Here is a 22,500-nt window from a genome sequence, read left to right on the forward strand (position 1 = left end):
ATTAACCTCTAGCTGACTGACTGACTGACTGACCATTAACCTCTAGCTGACTGACTGATCATTAACCTTTAGCTGACTGACTGACTGATCATTAACCTCTAGCTGACTGACTGAGTGGACAGGACCTCTAGCTGACTGACTGAGTGGACAGGACCTCTAGCTGACTGACTGACTGGACAGGACCTCTAGACTGACTGGACAGGACCTCTAGCTGACTGGCTGAGTGGACAGGACCTCTAGCTGACTGACTGACTGGACAGGACCTCTAGCTGACTGACTGAGTGGACAGGACCTCTAGCTGACTGACTGAGTGGACAGGACCTCTAGCTGACTGACTGACTGGACAGGACCTCTAGCTGACTGATTGACTGGACAGGACCTCTAGCTGACTGACTGACTGGACAGGACCCAGGTCTACCAGGCTCACTTCCCTTACATCACTGTTTTCCTCCCAAACACACATTCCAGACCAAGGCTCTATTAAAACATGAGACCAGGGTGATAATGCATCTGGAATTATAGTAATGGAGACGGTTTGGTTTCAGGGATCAGTATTAGAGTGCGTCCCAAATAGCAGACTGTCCCCTATATAGGGCACTACGTCTGACTAGGGCCAATAAGGACTAGTGTGTCATTTCGGACTCAGCCATTATGTGTCACAGGAAAGTCCCGGGCGTTCTACCGTCTCAGCCAGCTCCAGAACATTTTAAGTGGGATTACCCATGGTTGGATGGCTGATTTTGGGTAATCTCTGGGTGACTGGGGTGGGAGGATGATGGTGGTGGGGCCACATGCCCAGGGACAAGGGGCAGCACACAGGACCTCTCTCCGTCTGTTGCCTTGTTGTGCTGGGATAGATACTGCCCAAACTGCCCGCTAGGCCATGCCACGGTTGGTTGTTAGTACAGGAGCAACATAGCAGATCTGACACCACAGAGATATACCAAACCAACCCTAACCAGACTGATCTGACACCACAGGGTCCAAATCACACCAAACCTAACCAGACTGATCTAACACCACAGCGATATACCAAACCAACCCTAACCAGACTGATCTGACACCACAGGGTCCAAACCACACCAAACCTAAACAGACTGATCTAACACCACAGCGATATACCAAACCAACCCTAACCAGACTGATCTGACACCACAGGGTCCAAACCACACCAAACCTAACCAGACTGATCTAACACCACAGGGATATACCACACCAACCCTAACCAGACTGATCTGACACCACAGGGTCCAAACCACACCAACCATAACCAGACTGATATGACACCACAGATATATACCACACCACACCAACCCTAACCAGACTGATCTGACACCACAGGGTCCAAACCACACCAACCATAACCAGACTGATATGACACCACAGATATATACCACACCAACCCTAACCAGACTGATCTGACACCACAGGGTCCAAACACTTCAAGGAGATCAAAATGCAAGTTCCCAGAGGGACCCACCTGAAAGTCAACTGGCAATTGCCTCTCTGTTGAACCAGCCACCAGTGAACCAGACTCCAGTGAACCAGCCACCAGTGAACCAGCCACCAGTGAACCAGACTCCAGTGAACCAGCCACCAGTGAAACAGCCACCAGTGAACCAGACTCCAGTGAACCAACCTCCAGTGAACCAGCCTCCAGTGAACCAACCTCCAGTGAACCAGCCTCCAGTGAACCAACCTCCAGTGAACCAGCCTCCAGTGAACCAGCCTCCAGTGAACCAGACACCAGTGAACCAGCCACCAGTGAACCAGACTCCAGTGAACCAGACACCAGTGAACCAGACACCAGTGAACCAGACACCAGTGAACCAGACACCAGTGAACCAGACTCCAGTGAACCAGACTCCAGTGAACCAGCCACCAGTGAACCAGACACCAGTGAACCAGACTCCAGTGAACCAGCCACCAGTGAACCAACCTCCAGTGAACCAGCCTCCAGTGAACCAACCTCCAGTGAACCAGCCACCAGTGAACCAGACTCCAGTGAACCAGACTCCAGTGAACCAGACTCCAGTGAACCAGCCACCAGTGAACCAGACTCCAGTGAACCAGACTCCAGTGAACCAGCCACCAGTGAACCAGACACCAGTGAACCAGACACCAGTGAACCAGACTCCAGTGAACCAGACTCGAGTGGATCAGACTCCAGTGAACCAGACTCCAGTGGATCAGACTCCAGTGAACCAGACTCCAGTGAACCAGACTCCAGTGAACCAGACTCCAGTGAACCAGACTCCAGTGAACCAGACTCCAGTGAGAGATATTACAGCTACAGAGATCCGGATCAAGATGTCTCCTGAGTTTTTATGTGGTACAGTCATTCAGCTGACAGGGTCCATGTAACCATGGCTGACATGTTAGTTCATTCGGGGAAGCTGGGAGCTGTCAAGAGGTTGAGTTGTTCTCCATCAGATAAGATGGAAGAGAAGCACACAGCGGGAACACATTTAGCACAGCGGGACCGGGAACACACAGAGGCAGGTCGCTACGGAAATGTACTGCTCAGCAAGGAAGGGCAGACACAGCGCGCTCAATAGGGAGGGTAGACGGCGCTCCACTCCAAACGCCACAGCTAACAGGTCAACAGGTCAAGCAGACTCCAGTTAGACAGCAAGGTCAAACCCAGAAGCAAATCAAATTAACATTCCTCAATTATCACCCTACGCATGACTTTCTCTCTTGTTAATATCTCATTCTCTAAATCCCTCTAAATCTCTCTCTGTCTCTCTCTGTCTCTCTCCTGTCTCTCTGTCTCTCTCCTGTCTCTCTCTCTCTCTCCTCTCTCTCTCTCTCTCTCTCTCTCTCTCTCTCTCTCTCTCTCTCTCTGCCTCTCTCTCTCTCTCTCTCTCTCTGTCTCTCTCTGTCTCTCTCTCCTGTCTCTCTCTGTCTCTCTGTCTCTCTCTCTCTCTGCCTCTCTCTCTCTCTCTCTGCCTCTCTCTCTCTCTCTAACTCTCTCTCTCTCTAACTCTCTGTCTCTCTCTGTCTCTCTCTCTCTCTCTGGCTCTCTCTAACTCTCTCTCATTCTAAACAATAAAAATTAACAGTAGACATGTCAGAAGTTTCAAAACTCTGAAAATCTCTCTATATATCTCTGCCTCTCTTTTTCTCTCTGAAAGGACTCAAGATAAAATAAATCTGTCTCTCTCTCTCTGTCTTCTCTCTCTCTCTGTCTCTCTTTTGTCTCTTTCTCTCTCTCTGATGGCACACTGTCTTTCTCTCTGTCTCTCTCTCTCTCTGTCTCTCTCTCTCTCTAACTCTTTCTCTCTCTGTCTCTCTAACTCTCTGTATCTCTCTGTCACTCTCTCTCTCTCTAACTCTCTCTCAATTCAATTCAATTATTGGCATGGGAAACATGTGTTAACATTGCCAAAGCAAGTGAGGTAGATAATATATAAAGTGAAATAAACTTTTTATGATAAGAAGCCTATACTAGAGAAATGTGATGTTTAAATGAAACAAGTCTGTCAATATGGGGGATTGTTAAAAGGACAATATGCAGCACATTACTGTTGGGAACGTACCGTTCTGTTTATCATTATCGCAGTCTGAATGTTTGCCTCCTTGACAGTGGTAAATGAGAGTGGGAGCACTGGAGAACTCTGGGTATTATCTGGATGACCTGAGACCTCCCTCCCCTGAGACCTCACTCCCCCTCCCCTTACCCTGAGACCTCACTCCCCTTTCCCTGAGAAGTCACTCCCCCTCCCCTTCCCCTGAGACCTCACTCCCCTTCCCCTGAGACCTCACTCCCCCTCCCCTGATACCTCACTCCCCTTCACTTGATACCTCACTCCCCCTCCCCTGATACCTCACTCCCCCTCCCCTGAGACCTCACTCCCCTTCCCGATACCTCACTCCCCCTCCCCTGATACCTCACTCCCCCTCCCCTGAGACCTCACCCCTTCCCTGAGACCTCACTCCCCTTCCCCTGAGACCTCACTCCCCTCCCCTGATACCTCACTCCCCTCCCCTGATACCTCACTCCCCCTCCCCTGATACCTCACTCCCCCTCCCCTGAGACCTCACTCCCCCTCCCCTGATACCTCACTCCCTTCCCTGAGACCTCACTCCCCCTCCCCTGATACCTCACTCCCCCTCCCCCTGAGACCTCACTCCCCCTCCCCTGAGACCTCACTCCCCTCCCCTGAGACCTCACTCCCCCTCCCCTGAGACCTCACTCCCCTCCCCTGAGACCTCACTCCCCTTCCCTGATACCTCACTCCCCCTCCCCTGAGACCTCACTCCCCTCCCCTGATACCTCACTCCCCCTCCCCTCCCCTGATAACTCACTCCCCCTTCCCCTGAGACCTCACTCCCCTCCCCTGATACCTCACTCCCCCTCCCCTGAGACCTCACTCCCCCTCCCCTTCCCCTGATAACTCACTCCCCTTCCACCGAGACCTCACTCCCCCTCCCCTTCCCCTGATACCTCACTCCCCCTCCCCTCCCCTGATACCTCACTCCCCTCCCCTGATACCTCACTCCCTGAGACCTCACTCCCCCTCCCCTGATACCTCACTCCCCCTCCCCTGAGACCTCACTCCCCCTCCCCTGAGACCTCACTCCCGCTCCCCTCCCCTGATACCTCACTCCCCTCCCCTGAGACCTCACTCCCCCTCCCCTGAGACCTCACTCCCCCTCCCCTGAGACCTCACTCCCCCTCCCCTGATACCTCACTCCCCTCCCCTGAGACCTCACTCCCCTTCCCCTGATACCTCACTCCCCCTCCCCTGATACCTCACTCCCACTCCCCTGAGACCTCACTCCCCTTCCCCTGAGACCTCACTCCCGGGAGACCTCACTCCCCTGAGACCTCACTCCCCCTCCCCTGAGACCTCACTCCCCCTCCCCTGAGACCTCACTCCCCTGAGACCTCACTCCCCCTCCCCTGAGACCTCACTCCCCCTCCCCTGAGACCTCACTCCCCCTCCCCTGATACCTCACTCCCCCTCCCCTGATACCTCACTCCCCTTCCCATGATACCTAACTCACCTCCCCTGAGACCTCACTCCCCTTCCCCTGAGACCTCACTCCCCCTCCCCTGAGACCTCACTCCCCTCCCCTGAGATCTCACTCCCCTCCCCTGATACCTAACTCCCCTCCCATGAGACCTCACTCCCCTCCCCTGAGACCTCACTCCCCTCCCCTGATACCTCACTCCCCTTCCCATGATACCTCACTTCCCCTCCCCTGAGACCTCACTCCCCCTCCCCTGAGACCTCACTCCCCTGAGACCTCACTCCCCTGAGACCTCACTCCCCTCCCCTGAGACCTCACTCCCCCTCCCCTGAGACCTCACTCCCCCTCCCTGAGACCTCACTCCCCTTCCCCTGATACCTACTCCCCCTCTGATACCTCACTCCCCCTCCCCTGATACCTCACTCCCCTCCCCTGATACCTCACTCCCCCCCTTCCCACTCCCCCTCCCTGATACCTCACTCCCCTCCCCTGAGATCCTCACTCCCCCTCCCCTCCTCTGATACCTCACTCCCCCTCCACTGAGACCTCACTCCCCTCCCCTGAGACCTCACTCCCCTCCCTGAGACCTCACTCCCCCTCCCATGAGACCTCACTCCCCCTCCCCTGAGACCTCACTCCCCCTCCCTGAGACCTCACTCCCCTCCCCCTGAGACCTCACTCCCCTCCCCTGAGACCTCACTCCCCTTCCCCTGATACCTCACTCCCCCTCCCCTGATACCTCACTCCCCCTCCCCTGATACCTCACTCCCCTTCCCCTGATACCTCACTCCCCCTCCCCTGATACCTCACTCCCCTTCCCCTGATACCTCACTCCCCTTCCCCTGAGACCTCACTCCCCCCCCTCCCCTGAGACCTCACTCCCCTCCCCTGATACCTCACTCCCCTTCCCCTGAGACCTCACTCCCCCCCCTCCCCTGAGACCTCCTCCCTCTCCCCTGATACCTCACTCCCCCTCCCCTGATACCTCACTCCCCTTCCCCTGATACCTCACTCCCCTTCCCCTGAGACCTCACTCCCCCTCCCCCCTGAGACCTCACTCCCCCTCCCCTGATACCTCACTCCCCCTCCCCTGAGACCTCACTCCCCTTCCCCTGAGACCTCACTCCCCCTCCCCTGAGACCTCACTCCCCCTCCCCTTCCCCTGAGACCTCACTCCCCTCCCCTGAGACCTCACTCCCCTTCCCCTGATACCTCACTCCCCTTCCCCTGATACCTCACTCCCCTTCCCCTGATACCTCACCCCCTCCCCTGATACCTCACTCCCCTTCCCCTGATACCTCACTCCCCCTCCCCTGATACCTCACTCCCCTTCCCCTGATACCTCACTCCCCTTCCCCTGAGACCTCACTCCCCCTCCCCTGAGACCTCACTCCCCCTCCCCTGATACCTCACTCCCCCTCCCCTGATACCTCACTCCCCTTCCCCTGAGACCTCACCCCCCCCCCTGAGACCTCACTCCCCCTCCCCCTCCCCTGAGACCTCACTCCCCTCCCCTGAGACCCTCCTCCCCTTCCCCTGATACCTCACTCCCCTTCCCCTGATACCTCACTCCCCCTCCCCTGAGACCTCACTCCCCCTCCCCTGATACCTCACTCCCCCTCCCCTGATACCTCACTCCCCCTCCCCTGAGACCTCACTCCCCCTCCCCTGAGACCTCACTCCCCCTCCCCTGATACCTCACTCCCCCCTCCCCCTGAGACATCACTCCCCCTCCCCTGAGACCTCACTCCCCCTCCCCTGAGACCTCACTCCCCTTCCCCTGAGACCTCACTCCCCCTCCCCTGAGACCTCACTCCCCCCCCTCCCCTGAGACCTCAGTCCCCCTCCCCTGAGACCTAACTCCCCCTCCCCCTGAGACCTCACTCCCACTCACCTTCCCCTGAGACCTCACTCCCCTCCCCTGAGACCTCACTCCCCTTCCCCTGAGACCTCACTCCCCCTCCCCCGAGACCTCACTCCCCCTCCCCTGAGAACTCACTCCCCCTCCCCTGAGACCTCACTCCCCTTCCCCTGATACCTCACTCCCCTTCCCCTGAGACCTCACTCCCCCTCCCCTGAGACCTCACTCCCCTTCCCCTGAGATATCACTCCCCTTCCCCTGATACCTCACTCCCCTTCCCCTGAGACCTCACTCCCCCTCCCCTGAGACCTCACTCCCCCTCCCCTGAGACCTCACTCCCCTCCCCTTCCCCTGAGACCTCACTCCCCTTCCCCTGAGACCTCCCTCCCCCTCCCCTGAGACCTCACTCCCCCTCCCCTGAGACCTCACTCCCCCTCCCCTGAGACCTCACTCCCCTGAAACCTCACTCCTCTGAGACCTCACTCCCCCTCCCATCCCCTGAAACCTCACTCCACCTCCCCTGATACCTCACTCCCCCTCCCCTTCCCCTGAGACCTCACTCCCCTCCCCTGATACCTCACTCCCCTTCCCCTGAGACCTCACTCCCCCTCCCCTGATACCTCACTCCCCCTCCCCTGAGACCTCACTCCACCTCCCCTGAGACCTCACTCCCCCTCCCTTGAGACCTCACTCCACCTCCCCTGAGACCTCACTCCCCCTCCCCTGAGACCTCACTCCCCTGAAACCTCACTCCTCTGAAACCTCACTCCCCCTCCCCTGAGATCTCACTCCCCCTCCTCATACCTCACTCCCCCTCCCCTCATACCTCACTCCCCCTCCCCTGAGATCTCACTCCCCCTCCCCCTCATACCTCACTCCCCTCCCCTGAGACCTCACTCCCCCTCCCCTCCCCTCATACCTCACTCCCCCTCCCCTCATACCTCACTCCCCCTCCCCTGAGATCTCACTCCCCCTCCCCTCATACCTCACTCCCCCTCCTCTGAGACCTCACTCCCCCTCCTCTGAGATCTCACTCCCCCTCCCCTCCCCTGATACCTCATTCCCCCTCCCCATCCACTCCCCTGATACCTCACTCCCCTCCCCTGATACCTCACTCCCCTTCCCCTGAGACCTGACTCCCCCTCCCCTGAGACCTCACTCCCCTTCCCCTGAGATATCACTCCCCTTCCCCTGATACCTCACTCCCCCTCCCCTGAGACCTCACTCCCCTCCCCTGGGACCTCACTCCCCTTCCCCTGAGACCTCCCTCCCCCTCCCCTGAGACCTCACTCCCCCTCCCCTGAGACCTCACACCCCTGAAACCTCACTCCTCTGAGACCTCACTCCCCCTCCCATCCCCTGAAACCTCACTCCACCTCCCCTGATACCTCACTCCCCCTCCCCTTCCCCTGAGACCTCACTCCCCTCCCCTGATACCTCACTCCACCTCCCCTGAGACCTCACTCCACCTCCCCTGAGACCTCACTCCCCTTCCCCTGAGACCTCACTCCCCTGAAACCTCACTCCTCTGAAACCTCACTCCCCCTCCCCTGAGATCTCACTCCCCCTCCCCTCATACCTCACTCCCCCTCCCCTGAGACCTCACTCCCCCTCCCCTCATACCTCACTCCCCCTCCCCTGAGACCTCACTCCCCCTCCCTTCCCCTGAGATGTCACTCCCCTCCCCTCCTCTGAGACCTCACTCCCCCTCCTCTGATACCTCACAACCCCTCCCCTCCCCTGATACCTCACTCCCCCTCCCCATCCACTCCCCTGATACCTCACTCCCCCTCCCCTGATACCTCACTCCCCCTCCCCTCCTCTGAGACGTCACTCCCCCTCCTCTGATACCTCACAACTCCTCCCCTCCCCTGATACCTCACTCCACCTCCCCATCCACTCCCCTGATACCTCACTCCCCTTCCCCTCTTCTCTCTCCATCCCTCTTTTCTCTCGGTCCCTCCCATCTCTCATCCCTATACCTATCACGGTCTGATACCTCACCCCCCCCCCTCAACTGATACCTCACTCCCCCTCCCCTCAACTGATACCTCACTCCCCCTCCCTGAGACCTCACTCCCCCTCCCTGAGACCTCACTCCCCTTCCCCTGATACCTCACTCCCCCTCCCCTGATACCTCACTCCCCTTCCCCTGATACCTCACTCCCCTTCCCCTCTTCTCTCTCCATCCCTCCTCTCTCCATCCCTCTTTTCTCTCGGTCCCTCCCATCTCTCATCCCTATACCTATCACGGTCTGATACCTCACTCCCCTTCCCCTCTTCTCTCTCCATCCCTCTTTTCTCTCGGCCCCTCCCATCTCTCATCCCTATACCTATCACGGTCTGATACCTCACCCCCCCTCCCCTCCTCTGATACCTCACTCCCCCTCCCCTCCTCTGATACCTCACTCCACCTCCCCATCCACTCCCCTGATACCTCACTCCCCTTCCCCTCTTCTCTCTCCATCCCTCTTTTCTCTCGGCCCCTCCCATCTCTCATCCCTATACCTATCACGGTCTGATACCTCACTCCCCCTCCCCTCCTCTGATACCTCACTCCCCTTCCCCTCTTCTCTCTCCATCCCTCTTTTCTCTCGGCCCCTCCCATCTCTCATCCCTATACCTATCACGGTCTGATACCTCACTCCCCTTCCCCTCTTCTCTCTCCATCCCTTCTCTCTCCATCCCTCTTTTCTCTCGGCCCCTCCCATCTCTCATCCCTCTACCTATCACGGTCTGATACCTCACTCCCCTTCCCCTCTTCTCTCTCCATCCCCCTCCCCTCGGCCCCTCCCATCTCTCATCCCTATACCTATCACGGTCTGATACCTCACTCCCCTTCCCCTCTTCTCTCTCCATCCCCCTCCCCTCGGCCCCTCCCATCTCTCATCCCTATACCTATCACGGTCTGATACCTCACCCCCCCTCCCCTCCTCTGATACCTCACTCCCCTTCCCCTCTTCTCTCTCCATCCCCCTCCCCTCGGCCCCTCCCATCTCTCATCCCTATACCTATCACGGTCTGATACCTCACTCCCCTTCCCCTCTTCTCTCTCCATCCCCCTCCCCTCGGCCCCTCCCATCTCTCGGCCCCTCCCATCTCTCGGCCCCTCCCATCTCTCGGCCCCTCCCATCTCTCATCCCTCTACCTATCACGGTCTGCCTGACTGTCAGGACATCCACAGTGCATCAGGGAAAGTCCACCTCAGGACCGTTCTGTCCTGCCTTTGCTCTGTTCAGAAAGTAAATGACCCATGGTACCTAGCGGGCCATTTGGGACACAGACCATGTATAGTTCATTAGCAGTCATTCCAGAAAGAGAGAGTCTGTACATTTCTCCCTCAGGTATCCTCTACTGGACCTATTTGGCCTCCAGTACCACCATGAATATTCTGTTTCTGAGCTAACAGAACTCTGGGGACTTTCTGGAATACTTTCCATTCTATGGAACCTCAGAATGGAGAATTCCATTCCACCACAGAACTCTATCTCAGAACAACACTAGACACGTGTCCTGAGAGAGGCATCCTTCGAAGCAGGTTTGAGGATTTAGCCAAGTAACTTTGGTCAACTCTGAGTTTAACTCGGGGTCAACCAGTCATACGGAAGTGGCAGGGAGCCAGGCACATTTCTATGGCAACGGATCCCTCAGAACTACCCTGCACCGGGGCATGTTTGGTTTGTTTGACATTCGGCAATGTGAAAACCAACCTGGATGAAACTAACAAATACAATGTAACAAATAATCAAACTCTGATTGGAAACTATCGCTCAGAACTGTGTGTGAAAACACCATAAATGACCAGCAGACTTATAGCATCTGTTGTGGCCCTCATGAAGACGAGCAGTGATCGGGAGTCTGGGTTAGGTGAGGGTTTGGCCGGGGTCGGCCGTCATTGTAAATAACAATTTGTTCTGAACTGACTTGCCTAGTTAAATAAAAGTTATAAAAATAACAAATGAATTACAAAATGTTTTAGTTCTGTCCTTGAGCTGTTCTTGTCTATTAATGTTCTGTTTCGTGTTCTGTGATCTGTGTTCTGTGTTTTGTGTTTCGTGTTTCGTGTTCTGTGTTTTGTGTTCTGTGTTTTGCGTTCTGTGTTCTGTGGAAGAGTAGCTGCTGCTTTTGCAACATCTAATGGTGATCTTAATAAAATAAAATTAAAAACCCAACAACAACAAAACTGTCCATGCAGACATCAGCTAATGGGGTTCAACATAAAGAAGACATAATAGAAGAGAGATGTTTAAGAATCAGTAGGTGTGTTGTCCTGCACTGAGGCCGGGCCAGGACCAACACGGCTTGTTTCAACACGAGTATCTCATCTCTTCTAAGGTCGTTGGTATTACAACAACGTCATACTGTATTATTGTTAAATACGAGATGAGAGTCCAAGGCGGAATCTCAAATAGCACCCCATTCCCTACATAGCCCATAGGGCTCTGGTTAAAAGCAGTGCACTACATAGGGAATAGGGTGCCCTTTGGGACTCAGTTCAGCCCATGCATCGGTGTCTATATTAATAGCAGGTTGTCTCTGGAATGTTCTGAGGCCAAACCAAACGAAGGGTATTGGACTTGGCTCACTGTTCTGCTCTGTCGTTGTTTTCAGATAAAACAGACCAGCAGCTAGGAAAGAAAAGCTTGTGGATGACATGAAGACTCCACAGAATCAGACACAAGTACAGCACCGTTCCCTACATCCAGTCCAAATTCCCGCTCTACCCCTTCAGCTTGGTCCGAACCCTCCAGTGTTTGCAGAAAGGGTGTGGACAGATCAACAGCAGCGAAGTGGTGAGTTTCCACCCTATTTCTTCCACCTTACAGACATGCAAACATCGAAGGGTCAGGGGGGGAGGAGGAGAGGAGAGCAGATTGGGATTGAACCATATTTCTTCCACCTTACAGACATGCAAACATCGAAGGGTCAGGGGGGGAGGAGGAGTGGAGAGCAGATTGGGATTGAACCATATTTCTTCCACCTTACAGACATGCAAACATCGAAGGGTCAGGGGGGGAGGAGGAGAGGAGAGCAGATTGGGATTGAACCATATTTTATCTAGCTAGGAGACTGCCTGTCAGAGAAGGATACATGTAGAAGGAACGCCCTGCCTCTAGCTACACTACCTAACATTATATCCTTCTCTTCTCCAGTCCAGAAGGGAAAAGCTGAGCACATGGTTTACAGAACAACCATCTATCTAGAACAGCATATTCCACGACATCAATCAGAAATGTCTGTCTATAGAAATTCCTATTGCCCCATACATCCTACAGCCACTCCCATAGTTATCCATTCTGAAACTCCCATAGTTATCCATACTGCAACTCCCATAGTTATCCATACTGAAACTCCCATAGTTATCCATACTGAAACTCCCATAGTTATCCATACTGAAACTCCCATAGTTATCCATACTGAAACTACCATAGTTATCCATACTGAAACTCCCATAGTTATCCATACTGAAACTCCCATAGTTATCCATACTGAAACTCCCATAGTTATCCATACTGAAACTCCCATAGTTATCCATACTGAAACTCCCATAGTTATCCATACTGAAGCTACCATAGTTATCCATACTGAAACTCCCATAGTTATCCATACTGAAACTCCCATAGTTATCCATACTGAAACTACCATAGTTATCCATACTGAAACTACCATAGTTATCCATACTGAAACTCCCATAGTTATCCATACTGAAACTCCCATAGTTATCTATACTGAAACTCCCATAGTTATCCATACTGAAACTACCATAGTTATCCATACTGAAACTCCCATAGTTATCCATACTGAAACTCCCATAGTTATCCATACTGAAACTACCATAGTTATCCATACTGAAACTCCCATAGTTATCCATACTGAAACTCCCATAGTTATCCATACTGAAACTCCCATAGAGATACATACTGAAACTCCCATAGTTATCCATACTGAAACTCCCATTGTTATCCATACTGAAACTCCAATGGTTATCCATACTGAAACTCCCATAGAGATACATACTGAAACTCCCATAGTTATCCATACTGAAACTCCCATAGTTATCCATACTGAAACTCCCATAGAGATACATACTGAAACTACCATAGAGATACATACTGAAACTCCCATAGAGATATATACTGAAACTCCCATAGAAACATACTGAAACTCCCATAGAGATACATACTGAAACTCCCATAGAAACATACTGAAACTCCCATAGAGATACATTCTGAAACTCCCACAGAGATACATACTGAAACTCCCATAGAGATACCTACTGAAACTCCCATAGAGATACATACTGAAACTCCATTAGAGATACATACTGAAACTCCCATAGAGATACATACTGAAACTCCCATAGAGATACCTACTGAAACTCCCATAGAGATACATACTGAAACTCCCATAGAGATACATACTGAAACTCCCATAGAGATACCTACTGAAACTCCCATAGAGATACATACTGAAACTCCCATAGAGATACCTACTGAAACTCCCATAGAGATACATACTGAAACTCCCATAGAGATACATACTGAAACTCCCATAGAGATACCTACTGAAACTCCCATAGAGATACATACTGAAACTCCCATAGCTATCCATACTGAAACAATGTTAAGTCAGCGATATGAAAGGAACAAAGATGGTTGAGGTTTGAATTTCAGTGATACAAACAGCAGTCCCAGTCTACATAGATTCTGGGGGTTAGCAATGACCTCTGAGGTTCGTAAATATCCCTTAACTACTGTCCCAAGGACAAGGTGACCTGTGTAGAACTACACTCAGTGCCCTATCACCACACATCAATGCCAATTGAGTTTCAAAGTCACTAACTTAATCAGTAACGTGCTTTCCCTGTTCCTGCGAGGAAGGAGGTGATGAGGGGGGTAGTGTTTGACAACAACCTCTGTGTGAAGTGACTCGAGCAGACACTCATACTTGAGCTCACAGCAGTTAATCGTGTCATTCCATCACAAGCACAGAGACGGAGGGAGAGAGGGGGAGGGAGGGAGAGAGACTGAGACAGAGGAGAGGGGGAGGGAGAGAGGGGGGAGGGAGGGACAGAGACTGAGACAGAGGAGATGGGGAGGGAAGGAGAGAGACTGAGACAGAGGAGAGGGGGAGGGAGAGAGGGGGGAGGGAGGGACAGAGACTGAGACAGAGGAGATGGGGAGGGAGAGAGGGACAGAGACTGAGACAGAGGAGAGACAGACCGACCGACCAATATAGGGGGCAGGCTGTGGTCGCTATATAGGGAATAGGGGGCAGGCTGTGGTCACTATATAGGGAATAGGGGGCAGGCTGTGGTCACTATATAGGGAATAGGGGGCAGGCTGTGGTCACTATATAGGGAATAGGGGGCAGGCTGTGGTCACTATATAGGGAATAGGGGGCAGGCTGTGGTCACTATATAGGGAATAGGGGGCAGGCTGTGGTCACTATATAGGGAATAGGGGGCAGGCTGTGGTCACTATATAGGGAATAGGGGGCAGGCTGTGGTCACTATATAGGGAATAGGGGGCAGGCTGTGGTCACTATATAGGGAATAGGGGGCAGGCTGTGGTCACTATATAGGGAATAGGGGGCAGGCTGTGGTCACTATATAGGGAATAGGGGGCAGACTGTGGTCACTATATAGGGAATAGGGGGCAGGCTGTGGTCACTATATAGGGAATAGGGGGCAGGCTGTGGTCACTATATAGGGAATAGGGGGCAGGCTGTGGTCACTATATAGGGAATAGGGGGCAGGCTGTGGTCACTATATAGGGAATAGGGGCAGGCTGTGGTCACTATATAGGGAATAGGGGGCAGGCTGTGGTCACTATATAGGGAATAGGGGGCAGGCTGTGGTCACTATATAGGGAATAGGGGGCAGGCTGTGGTCACTATATAGGGAATAGGGGGCAGGCTGTGGTCACTATATAGGGAATAGGGGGCAGGCTGTGGTCACTATATAGGGGATAGGGGGCAGGCTGTGGTCACTATATAGGGAATAGGGGGCAGGCTGTGGTCACTATATAGGGAATAGGGGGCAGGCTGTGGTCACTATATAGGGAATGGGGGAGGGGAGAGGTAGGGAGGGAGGGAGGGAGGGATGGATGTAGGGAGGGAGGGAGGGATGATGGATGGATGGAGGGAGGGAGGGATGGAGGGAAGGATGGAGGCAGGGAGGGAGGGAGGGGGGAGAGAGGGAAGGAGGGATGGAGGGAGATAGGCAGGGAGGGAGGGAGGGAGAGAGGTAGGGAGGGAGGGATGGAGGGAGAGAGGTAGGGGGAGGGAGGGAGGGAGGTAGGGAGGTAGGGAAGGAGGGATGGAGGGAGAGATGGGGGGAGGGATGGAGGGAGAGAGGGGGAGGGAGGGACAGAAGTAGGGAGGAGGGATCGAGGGAGAGAGGAAGGGAGGGACGGATGGAGGGAGTGGGAGGGAGAGAGGGAGGGAGGTGAGAGACGGGGGGAGGGAGGGAGGGAGGTGAGAGAGGGGGAGGGAGGGATGGAGGGAGGGAGGTAGTAGGGAGGTAGGGATGGAGGGAGAGAGGGAGGGATGTAGGGAGGGAGGGATGGATGGAGGGAGGGATGTAGGGAGGAAGGGATGGATGGAGGGATGGATGGAGGGATGGATGGAGGGATGGATGGAGGGAAGTAGGGAGGGAGGAATGGAGGGAGGGAAGTGGAGGGAGGGATGGATGGAGGGAGGGATGGAGGGAGGGAGGGATGGAGGTAGTTAGGGAGGGAGGGAGGGAAGTAGGGATGGATGGAGGGAGGTAGGAGGGAGGGAGGGAGGGAGGGAGGGAGGGAGGGAGGGAGGGAGGGAGGGAGGGATGGAGGGATGGAGGGAGGTAGGGATGGAGGGAGGGAGGAGGTAGGTAGGGAGGGAGGGATGGAGGGAGAGAGGGGGGAGGGAGGGATGGAGGGAGAGAGGTAGGGAGGGAAGTAGGGAGGGAGGAATGGAGGGAAGTAGGGAGGGAGGGAGGGCGGGATGGAGGGAGGTAGGGATGGAGGGAGGGAGGAGGTAGGTAGGGAGGGAGGGATGGAGGTAGGTAGGGAGGAGGGAGGGATGGAGGGAGAGAGGGGAGGGAGGGATGGAGGGAGGGAGAGAGGTAGGTAGGGAGGGAGGGATGGAGGGAGAGAGGTAGGAGGGAGGGATGGAGGGAGGAGAGGTAGGGAGGGAGGGATGGAGGGAGAGATGTAGGGAGGGAGGGATGGAGGGAAGTAGGGATGGAGGGAGCGAGAGAGGTAGAAAGGGAGGGAGGGATGGAGGGAGAGAGGGGGAGGGGTGGAGGGAGAGAGAGGTAGGGAGGGAGGGATGGAGGGAGGGATGGAGGGGGGGGAGGGATGGATGGGGAGAGAGGTAGGGAAGGAGGGATGGAGGGAGGGATGGAGGGAGAGAGGTAGGTAGGGAGGGATGGATGGAGGGATAGAGGGAGAGAGGTAGGTAGGGAGGGAGGGATGGAGGGAGGGGGGAGGGAGGGAGAAAGGTAGGTAGGGAGGTAGGTAGGTAGGGAGGGAGGTAGGTAGTTAGGGAGGGAGGGAGGGAGGAGGGAGGGAAGCTGGGTACCTGATGTTGTGTTACTCATGTTAGCTTTCTCTATCTCTCTCTCTCCTTCCCTCTGTCTCCCTACCTACCAACATCCTCCCAGGGACCTACCCAGGGAGGGAGGGAGGGACCCACCACCCACCTAGGTACCCAGGTACCTAGGTAGGAGGGAGGGACCCACCTACCCACCCAGGCCTGAGGCCAGGGAGGGAGGGCCCACCTGCCTGGCCTGCCTGCCACCCACCCACCCACCCACCTGCCTGCCCACCCACCTGCCTGCCCACCCACCCACCCACCTGCCACCCTGCCCACCCACCCTGCCTGCCTGCCTGCCCACCTGCCTGCCTGCCTGCCTGCCTGCCTGCCCACCTGCCACCCTGAAAACCCACCCACCCACCCACCTGCCTGCCACCCACCCACCTGCCTGCCTGCCTGCCTGCCTGCCTGCCTGCCTGCCTGACCTGCCTGCCTGCCCACCCACCCAAGACCCACCCACCTGCCACCCACCTGCCTGCCACCCACCCTCCCTGCCTGCCACCTGCCTGCCCCTGCCCACCCTGCCTCCCCACCTGCCTGCCTGTCACCTGCCTACAGAACCCACCTACCCAGCCACCTACCTACCCACCTACCTGATCCTATCCACTAAAATTACCTAAAAGAAATCCCACCTACCTCACCCTACCTACCCACTCTGTTACATCCCTGCCTCCATCCATCCCCCTCCCTCCCTGCCTCCTTTCTCAGAAAAGGCTATTTAAGTAAATTAAGCAGAAAATCAGTCAGAAAATGAATTATCCAGCCTTCTAATCTCAGGACCGCACGCTGATCAAGAGGGCAGATTATCACACTAAAATTACAGTTATAAAAGAAATCCCCCTCCAACCATGGTCACCCTACCTACCCACTCTGTCAGCTTCCCAAATGGCTCACTATTCCCTATATAGTGCACTAATTTAGACAAGAGCCCTATGGAACCCTATTCCCTATATAGTGCACTACTTTAAGAGCACATGGGACTAGAGGTTCCTATGGGCTCTATTCTAAATAGTGCATTCTATAGACAAGGGTTCCATGAGGCAAGTCTAAAGTAGTGCATTCTATAGGGGATAGGGTTTCATAGGGCTCTTGTCTAAATTAGTGCATTCTATAGGGGATAGGGTTTCATAGGGCTCTTGTCTAAATTAGTGCATTCTATAGGGGATAGGGTTTCATAGGGCTCTTGTCTAAAGTAGTGCATTCTATAGGGGATAGGGTTTCATAGGGCTCTGGTCTAAAGTAGTGCATTCTATAGGGGATAGGGTTTCATAGGGCTCTGGTCTAAAGTAGTGCATTCTATAGGGGGTAGGGAGCCATTTGAGACATGCTCACTCTACCCTTTCTGTCTGGCCAAGGTCAACCAAGGAGGCGACTGCTCCTCACAAATCAATATAGATACACAAGCAGCCTTCAATTATATCTCAAGTGTTGTTGGTGTTATGTACTAATCAAAGTGATAATGGCCTTTCCCCAAAACCCTCTAATAACCGACGCCTTTCAATGCATCTCAAATAGCACCCTAATTCCCACATAGCCCATATTGACCCTGGTCAAACGTAGTGCACTATATAGGGGATAGGGTGCCACATTTGGGACGCAGGGGGAACTGAACTCTCTCAAAGGGCCACAGTACATCTCCGCAGCTTGAAAACCCGTGGAACAAAATAACCATTCAGCATCTCCTAGCAACAAAGGAAGCCATTCACACAGCCACTCACAACACAGCTGCTGTTCTTTTCAGAATTACACTTCAAGTCTACTGTTCAGAGTGAATGAATCAGCTCCAAGTGAATCAGCTCCAAGTGAATCAGCTCCAAGGAATTGTTCCTTTTTCTACTGTTCAGAGTGAATGAATCAGCTCTAAGTGAATCAACTCCAAGGTATTGTTCCCTTTTCTACTGTTCAGAGTGAATGAATCAGCTCTAAGTGAATCAACTCCAATGTATTGTTCCCTTTTCTACTGTTCAGAGTGAATGAATAAGCTCTAAGTGAATCAGCTCCAAGTGAATCAGCTCCAAGGAATTGTTCCCTTTTCTACTGTTCAGAGTGAATGAATCAGCTCAAAGTGAATCAACTCCAAGGTATTGATCCCTTTTCTACTGTTCAGAGTGAATGAATCAGCTCCAAGGAATTGTTCCCTTTTCTACTGTTCAGAGTGAATGAATCCGTTCCAAGTGAATCAGCTCCAAGTGAATCAGCTCCAAGTGAATCAGCTCCGAGTGAATCAGCTCCAAGTGAATCAGCTCCAAGTGAATCAGCTCCAAGTGAATCAGCTCCAAGGAATTGCTACAGTTTCCTTTTCTATTTCCAGAAACATATTGTATCTGTCCTCAGAGCATGTGCAGACCAGCTGGCTGAAGTCTTTACGGATATATTCAATCTCTCCCAGTCTGCTGTCTCCACCTGCTTCCATATGTCCACCATTAGTGATAATGGCGCCAGAGGGGATGGCTGACGTTTTAAGGGCTACTAACCAACTGCGTTATTTCGTTTGTCTCTTCGCATCGTTTGTAACTTGTTTTGTACATAATGTTGCTGCAACCCGTCTCTTATGACCGAAAAGAGATTCTGGGCATCAGAACAGTGATTATTGACAAGATATTCTACTTCCCCGAGACCAGGCCCAAGACGGAAACACAGGGTGAGGAGGTCGGGGTGCCTTGTGAGAATTCATCTGCGAGTGGGTAACCCGCTTCTACCATTCGTCCTATTGGCCAACGTGCCAATCACTGGAGAATAAACTGGATGATCTACGAATGCTAAATGACTTAAATGTCTATCCTACCAACGGGACATTAAAAACTGTAATATCTTATGTTTCACCGAGTCGCGGCTGAACGACAACACGGATACTCACTTTGTGTTGGTTATGAGTCACAATGCTACTCACTTTGTGTTGGTTATGAGTCACAATGCTACTCACTTTGTGTTGGTTATGAGTCACAATGCTACTCACTTTGTGTTGGTTATGAGTCACAATGCTACTCGTGTTGTGTTGGTTATGAGTCACAATGCTACTCACTTTGTGTTGGTTATGAGTCACAATGCTACTCACTTTGTGTTGGTTATGAGTCACACTGCTACTCACTTTGTGTTGGTTATGAGTCACAATGCTACTCGTGTTGTGTTGGTTATGAGTCACAATGCTACTCACTTTGTGTTGGTTATGAGTCACAATGCTACTCGTGTTGTGTTGGTTATGAGTCACAATGCTACTCACTTTGTGTTGGTTATGAGTCACAATGCTACTCACATTGTGTTGGTTATGAGTCACTCACCTTGTGTTGGTTATGAGTCACTCACCTTGTGTTGGTTATGAGTCACAATGCTACTCGTGTTGTGTTGGTTATGAGTCACAATGCTACTCACTTTGTGTTGGTTATGAGTCACAATGCTACTCACATTGTGTTGGTTATGAGTCACTCACCTTGTGTTGGTTATGAGTCACTCACCTTGTGTTGGTTATGAGTCACTCACCTTGTGTTGGTTATGAGTCACTCAACTTGTGTTGGTTATGAGTCACTCACCTAGTGTTGGTTATGAGTCACTCACATTGTGTTGGTTATGAGTCACTCATGTTGTGTTGGTTATGATTCACTCACGTTGTGTTGGTTGTACTCAGGTCCTCTTTGTCTGGTCTCTATCTCCTCATAGACTGGTGCTGGTCCCTCTCTGCAGACCTGCTGGTACTCTCTCCTCAGCTGCTGGATACGATCCACACTACTGTAGCAGACAGAGAGCAGGGTTAGGGGTTAGAGTTGGACCCGTTGGGGCGGTATGCAAACTGAAGTGGGTCTAGGGTGGCCGGTAAGGTGGTGGTGATATGATCCTTGACTAGCCTCTCAAAAGCACTTCATGATGACAGAAGTGAGTGCTACGGGGCGACAGTCATTTAGTTCAGTTGTGTTTGCCTTCCTGGGTACAGGAACAATGGTGACCATCTTGAAGCATGTGTGGACAGCAAACTGGGATAGGAAGCGATTGAATATGTCCGTAAACACATATTTTTGTAGTCTGTGATTTCTTGTTGACCCTGCCACATACGTCTCGTGTCTGAGCCATTGACTCCACTTTGTCCCTGTACTGGCATTTTGCTTGTTTGATTGCCTTGCGAAGGGAATAACTACACTGTTTATATCCGGCCATATTCCCAGACCTCTTTCCATGGATAAATGAAGTGGTTTCAGTTTGTGCGAATGCCGCCATCCATCTGGTTAGGGAAGGTTTTAATAGTCACAGTGGGTACAACGTCTCCAATGCACTTCCTGATAAACTCACTCACAGAGTCAGCGTATAGGTCCATGTTGTTCTCTGAGACTGATCGGAACATATCCCAGTCCTCGTGATCCCCCAAAAAATCTTGAACCGTGGATTCCGATTGGTCAGACCAGCGTTGAATAGTTCTTGTCACTGGTAGATCATGTTTGAGTTTCTGCCTATTAGACGGTAGGAGCTTGATGGCGTCGTGGTCGGATTTACCGAAGGGAGGGCTTTGCATGCATCACGGAAGTAAGAGTAGCAGTGATCGAGTGTATTACCCCCGCGAGTACTACAATCAATATTCTGATAGAATTTAGGTTGCCTTGTTCTCAAATTTGCTTTGTTAAAATCCCAAGCTACAATAAATGCAGCCTTCAAATGCATGTTTTCCAGAGTCCAGTCAATTTCCTTGTAGTTCCTTGAGGGCCGTCGTGGTGTCTGCTTGAGGGGGAACGTACATATCTGTGATGATAACTGACGAGAATTCTCTTGGTAGGTAAAATGACTGTAATTTGATTGTAAGTAATTCTAGGTTGGGTGAGCAGAAGGACTTGAGTTCCTGTACGTTGTTATGATTACACCATGAGTCGTTAATCATGGAGCACCCTTCCTCTTCCTAGAGAGGTGTTTATCTCTGTCGGCGCGATTCATGGAGAAGCCCGGAAGCTGAACCGATTCTGACAACATATCCTGAGTGAGACATGTCTCTGTGAAACAGAGGATGTTACAATCTCTGATGTCTCTCTGGAAGGCAACCCTTGCTCGAATTTTGGCCAACCTTGTTGTCAAATGACTGGACATTGGCGAGTAGTATACTCGGGACCGGAGGGCGGTGGGCACATGTACGGCGCACGTCTGCCCCTTCTGTGGCGCTGTTGTTTTGGGGTGGCTTCTGGGATTAGATCCATTGCCCTGGGTGATGGTCCCAAACAGAGGATCCACTTCTGGAAAGTCGTATTCCTGGTCGTAATGTTGGTGAGTTCACGTTGCTCTAATATCCAATAGTTCCTCCCTATGTAATAAGACTTAACATTTCCTGTAAAAAAATAAAAAATAAAATAAAAATAAATAAAAATACTGCATAGTATCCTAAGAACGAGAGGCGAGGCGACCACCTCTGTCGGCGCCATCTTGTGTTAAGTGTTGCAGAACTATTTGTTGTTTGTATCCACTCTGGGCCTCTCGTTGGGAATGTCCCACTGCTTGGTGGGAGTCCGCTGTCTTCGGCTTCCACGCGACCTGCGTGATCAAGGAAGCCCATAATCCTCCTCAATCAAACAACTACAGCATTGGAACTCTGAGTGATCCGGTTTGTCCCCAAACAAAGTGTAGTAGATACAGTGGGGCAAAAAAGTATTTAGTCAGCCACCAATTGTGCAAGTTCTCCCACTTAAAAAGACGAGAGAGGCCTGTAATTTTCATCATAGGTACACTTCAACTATGACAGACAAAATGAGGAAAAAAAATCCAGAAAATCACATTGTAGGATTTTTAATGAATTTATTTGCAAATTATGGTGATACCTGACATGATGACTCCTTGCTGTCCCCAGTCCACCTGGCCATGCTGCTGCTCCAGTTTCAACTGTTCTGCCTGTGATTATTATTATTTGACCATGCTGGTCATTTATGAACATTTGAACATCTTGGCCATGTTCTGTTATAATCTCTACCCGGCACAGCCAGAAGAGGACTGGCCACCCCACATAGCCTGGTTCCTCTCTAGGTTTCTTCCTAGGTTTTGGCCTTTCTAGGGAGTTTTTCCTAGCCACCGTGCTTCTACACCTGCATTGCTTGCTGTTTGGGGTTTTAGGCTGGGTT

General features: G+C 52.5%; 2 protein-coding genes across 2 annotated transcripts in view; one reads left to right on the top strand and one right to left on the bottom strand.

The window, feature by feature from the left end:
• Positions 1 to 1,518: 1,518 nt before the first annotated feature.
• On the top strand, positions 1,519 to 2,364 carry LOC135533141 (uncharacterized; the record flags this gene model as incomplete). Its single annotated transcript, XM_064960550.1, has 1 exon — positions 1,519 to 2,364. A coding segment is annotated over one exon (846 nt), but the record flags the coding sequence as incomplete, so codon positions are not given.
• Positions 2,365 to 18,742: 16,378 nt separating this feature from the next.
• The window catches only part of LOC135533142 (partitioning defective 3 homolog B-like), a gene marked incomplete at its 5' end in the record, with an annotated part of 57,946 nt that continues 54,188 nt past the window's right edge, over positions 18,743 to 22,500 (bottom strand). Inside the window, one exon of the mRNA XM_064960551.1 lies at positions 18,743 to 20,143. Within this exon, the coding sequence (XP_064816623.1) occupies positions 20,008 to 20,143 (136 nt within the window). The remainder of the gene's footprint in view (positions 20,144 to 22,500) is intronic.

Source organism: Oncorhynchus masou, unplaced genomic scaffold (assembly GCF_036934945.1).
Source record: "Oncorhynchus masou masou isolate Uvic2021 unplaced genomic scaffold, UVic_Omas_1.1 unplaced_scaffold_2243, whole genome shotgun sequence".
In the NCBI taxonomy this organism is placed as follows: Eukaryota; Metazoa; Chordata; class Actinopteri; order Salmoniformes; family Salmonidae; genus Oncorhynchus; species Oncorhynchus masou.